This window comes from Penaeus monodon, chromosome 10, assembly GCF_015228065.2.
Source record: "Penaeus monodon isolate SGIC_2016 chromosome 10, NSTDA_Pmon_1, whole genome shotgun sequence".
NCBI classification, from domain to species: domain Eukaryota; kingdom Metazoa; phylum Arthropoda; class Malacostraca; order Decapoda; family Penaeidae; genus Penaeus; species Penaeus monodon.
In genome coordinates, this window is record NC_051395.1 from 49,847,127 (window position 1) to 49,852,126 (window position 5,000).

A 5,000-nucleotide genomic window follows, 5' to 3' on the forward strand; every position below is an offset into this window, starting at 1 on the left:
GTACGAATGAGAATGAATATCTTCACAGTACCAAAGATGCATTTGACCGGTTTCGATTATATCATGTATTTCTGCCGTAGATATAATCGAAACCGGTCAATTACATATCTTGTTATTGTGAAGATCTTCATTCTCATTCATACCTTTTAAGGAAGAATATGTACTTTATAAGTGTCGAGACTGTGGTTTATTTTCTTTGGTGTTTTCCTTTCGTAAATCATTCTCTGCGCTTCCCCCCTTCCTGCCTACTTTCTTATTCGTTTCTCATTGCTCTCTTTCTCTCCCTCTGTCTTCTCCTCTTCCCCCTCGTCACTCTTCTTTGACCTTCTCTCTCTCTCTCTCTCTTTGTTCTTCTCACCCTCCCTCTCTTTCTCTCTCGCCCTCTCTATTCCTCTCCTCCATCTCCCTCTCTGTCTCTCTCGCCGTCTCTCTTCCTCTCTTCACTCCTCCCTCTCTCTTCCTTTCCTCACTCCTCCCTCTCCCCCTCTTTCTCTCTCTCTCTCTCTTTGTCTCTTCCTCTCATCCTCCCTCTCTTCAGTCCTTCCTCTCCCTCTCTTTTTCTCTCTTTATCTCCCCTCTCTTCACTCTTCCCTCTCCCTTTCTCTCTCTCTCCCCTCTCTTCACTCTTCCCCCTCCCTCTCTTTCTCTCTCTCTCCCCTCTCTTCACTCCTCCCTCTCCCTCTCTTTCTCTCTCTTCCTCTTTTCCCTCACCTCCTCTTTCGTTACCCTTCTCTCCTGTCTTTCAGCGATCACAGCCATCAAGATCCCCGCTCTCTCTCTCTCTCTCTGCTCTGCTCTTTCTCTCCCCTCTCTTCTGTGAGTCATCCGTGCCTTCGCGGAAATAAGAAATAAAAAAAGAAGAAGAAAAAAAAAAGTTTAAAGTTCATGTACTGTTTCGGTGTAAACAGTGGTTGCGTCGCCTCGCGTGACCAAAACATGAAAGTATGTATGTATGTTTATTTAATTTTACTTTGCGAGTCACTGATTTGCATTGGTATTTTGCAGAACTGAGCAGGCTGCTTTATCTTCACGTGACTTATTCCTAAGAGAAAATGCATCATAGCATTCACAAAGTGGAGGCATTGCAGAATTTTCCCACGCTGTTTCACATGCAGTCACTTCTCTCGCATAACCCTTCACTATGACTGGCCTGGGAAATAATAAAAAAAATATACATATATACTGAAAATTCGTGAATTTCTTCATCGGTTACGACAGTGGTTGGTGATCAGTCTTTTTATCAACGATGGGAGTCTATCAATAATGACAAGACGTCTTATAATAGCGTATATACCTTGGAAACTCGATGATTTCTGCCCGTATACTTCAACCCCGTCCGGTTGCCAGTGAGAAATTTCTCTCGTTGAGATCTAAACGTTTTCTTGACAGTATCAGCTCTACTTATTTCCTATAAAAGTAATATGTTCTCTCTAAATATATTCAGCTTATTGAAAATATATATAACCATTTATTCCTCCGAGTAAGGAAAAGCACAGAAAGAATTGAGTACGATGGAGGTATGTGGAATCACCTGTTTCCGTTTTCCTTTGAACAGAACCCGAGCGCGATTTAGTCGGCCGCTGAACGTTATCGAGAGAGGAACTCTAGCAGCAGCCTCCTCCGGCCCAGTTACTTGTTACAGAGCCATGTAATTGTTACCACAGTAATATAGATAACAGAAAATGTGTTTACGTGATTAAGTTGAGTGGCTTATCGGTGCATTTTGATAGAAACAAATTTGATATTCTTGTGAATAGTTGCGACCACGTTATTTTACAAGAGCTATCGTGAATATTATTGACGTGGGGTCGGTGATGAGTCAGTGAAGGTGCATTAAATGGAACGTGAGCCTCGACAGAGCTTCGGTCTCATGACGCGGCCGTCATGACCTGATCCCCGACGCAGCAGCAGCCCCTGGTCATGAACAGCGCGTGTCGTGTCCCTGTTATGGCGCGGGTGTGAAGATGTGTTCCTGCCTGTGGGCGGGGCTGGTGGAGGCGGCCCAGTACCTGCTGTGGGAGGCGGCGGCGCTGGTGCGGCCCCCGGCGCACGTGGTGCTGGTAGGCCTCGACTCGTCAGGCAAGACCACGGCGCTGTTCCGACTGCGCTACGGACAGTACGTGAATGCCGTGCCCACCGTGGGCTTCAACACGGAGAAGGTACGGGCGGGCGGCGCCAACTGGCTCATCTGGGACGTGGGCGGCGCGGAGCGAGTGCGCCCGCTGTGGCGCTCGTACACTCGGGCCACCGATGCCCTCATCTTCGTGGTGGACTCCAGCACCAGCGAGGAGCGGCTGGAGGAGACGCGGGTGGAGCTGCAGCGCCTCACAAAGCAGCAGACGGCGCAGTGCGTGGCGCTGAACCGGCCTCGCCCGCCGCTGCTGGTGCTTGCCAACAAGCAGGACCTGCCGGGGGCGCGGGAGCCGCAGCACCTGGCCAAAGCGATGGGGCTGCCCGAGCTGCCCGACTCGCAGCCGTGGGCGGTGGCGCCGGCCTGCGCGGTCACCGGCGAAGGCTTGGACGAGGCCATGGCCACCCTGCATCAGCTCGTCCTCAAGTCCCGGCAGAGCAGACCGCGGTAGACTCGAGGCGGTCTGTGCGCAGGTCGGGGACCCTCGCCCAGGACAGCAAGGGAAGGTCTTTCGCCGACGGCCGCACGGGTCAGGACGCCCAGCAGGCGCAGGCAGCCGAGGGCAACGCAGGAAAGTGAGATCACGATACAACGTATCTCAGTGTGGCGGCCTGACCCTGTGGCTGCTTCTCATGGGCAAAAGATCACATGATCTTGCATATTGCAACTTCCTGCCAGAATGCTAGTGGCGTCATGGTGAATGCATCGATGAAACCACGGTAGTCCTGCAGTGCAAAGGATCTGCTGACTTGCATCCTGTCCCGCTCCTGATAGCCAGGTCCCCAGCAAGCAAAATAGGACAACTAGAGCTCAGCAGCAGTGACTTTATCATTCCCCAGCGATTCCGGCGGGACAGCAGCGCGCAAACCACACCATCAGTAGGTCATCAACACTCAGGGATGATGGCAGTACCAAGGCCGCTCCCCTCCGGGGCTCTGGCGTTCCCCAGGGCTCCCTCCTGGTACTCTCGCCTCCGTTATCTCGAGTTTCGCACTAGAGGAGATGTCTCCTGGCAGAGATGCCAAGCGGGACCATCTCTGTTAAAAGATGAGATTTCTTAACATCGCGCCAGAAGCACTAACGGCTCAAGGTTAACCACCGTAGAGCAGCTGTTGTGCAACCCGTGGCTCCGTGGTAATCGTGGGAAAGGTACTGTGGGCGAGTACCGCGGCGCCCATGCATGGCGGTTTCTGAGGCGCTCTGTGCAGAGCTTGAGTGACAGGTTCATGCTGTTATATCCGCTTTAGGACATTGTTCTTCCCCGAGGTCCCACACCGCCTGCCTCCGTGCATGAATGAAGAACATTTGTGGCTCGTAATATATTTTTTCCCCTAAGGTACCTTATATTGAAATGCAGTTGCTTCGCTCGCACAGTAACAGAACAACCTGTACTTAATGAAAACGCCTTTATTAAGTATTTTTAACCTAGTCGTACCTACACCACAAGCAGACTCTGTGCGTATAGCCTGGCAAGGTTTACAGCCTGGGGCTACTTGCAACTGTGGGATAAGTAGTCATTTGTAACTACGAGGACAGACTGCTCCTGATAATACGGGCCGCGATAATATGATCTTTGGACTGTCTTCTACTACAAGAACAATACTATATTACTTTATGAAATAAACTGACTTGGTTTGTTACGATATCAAACCATTTTGTGAAGTATGCTCTTAGAACACGCAACGTATGAAGTCTACAGTACACGCATCAATAAAGTCGTAAGGAGCCTCTGTCAGAGCCTCTCCGACGAAATAAGGCCACGAGTAACCACTTCTCGGGTTCATCGATTTATCAGCCGTACTACCACAACTCAGCGTGCCTTGTTCAAAATCCCAAGAATCGGTGCTAGCACGGAGCTACGCGAGCAGAATCGTCGTTTGAGGACACACCAGCTGTACATCACCTCCCAGACGCTCCCACCTGCGGTCCGCTAATTGTAGGGCCGAAACTTTATGACGGAGGAGCAGGTTCTTCGCGCCGACGGTCCTGCTCTGGCGACGGATGGCGGGCGGGCGAAGGGGGATCACGGTGCTGCCCCCGAGAGGCGCGGAAGCGAGAACTTCGTTGGATCTCTCTCTCTCTTTCCTCTATTCCTCTTGCTCTTTCGTTTCCTTTTCCTCTTTCTCTCTCTCACTCTCCTTATCTCTCTATCTCTCTCTGTATCTGTCGGTCTGCATATGAACGGATCTTCACAAAGTTGACAGGGAATATGATACATATCCAAATCACCTTTTTAATTTTTCGGGTATACGCTTTAACGAACTCTGTTTCTCAAATGATAGCTTTCCGTGACATGACGAGAGTTTATCACTCAGCTTTATCTCTTTTATATTGATTCTTAATGATAAAGAAACACAGAAATATAGATTACTGTTCTCCAGCTGTCACGGTGGCTTTTCGAATTCTGATAAACATTACTGGAATATAAAGCTTGTTATAAATGTATGCATAGAGAGTTGTTGAACTTTTTTTCTAATTGCTACATGTGTGTTGCTTTTATTTGTAAACCGAAAGGAAATGTTTTGATGTATCATGTATTTGCTATACCATAAACCATTTTGTAAATTTACCTTATTTGATATGCCGGTAAATAGAATGGTATTGACAGTATTACTGGGTCCTACATTTTTAACTGTATTTTGAAGTAGTTGTGTTATTATTATTATTTACTATTATTATTATTATTATTATTATTTGTATTTGTATTTGTATTTGAGGTTTACATGTAATCAATTATCCTTTGTTAAAATGCTCTACTCTCACGCACTACGACTCTCGTTCTTTCGTGAGTCCCTCCCTCCCCCTCTCTCTCTCTCGACGCCTCCCTCCCTCCCTCCCACCCACTCCCACGCCCTCACCCACGCCCAAA

At 48.8% G+C, this 5,000-nt stretch overlaps 1 protein-coding gene across 1 annotated transcript in view; it reads left to right on the forward strand.

Moving 5' to 3' along the window:
- Window positions 1-1,585: 1,585 nt before the first annotated feature.
- The window catches only part of LOC119578133 (ADP-ribosylation factor-like protein 4C), a 3,615-nt gene continuing 200 nt past the window's right edge, over window positions 1,586-5,000 (forward strand). Inside the window, exon 1 of the mRNA XM_037925869.1 lies at window positions 1,586-5,000. This exon is cut by the window's right edge and continues 200 nt beyond it. Within this exon, the coding sequence (XP_037781797.1) occupies window positions 1,965-2,582 (618 nt within the window). The 5' untranslated portion in view covers window positions 1,586-1,964 and the 3' untranslated portion in view covers window positions 2,583-5,000.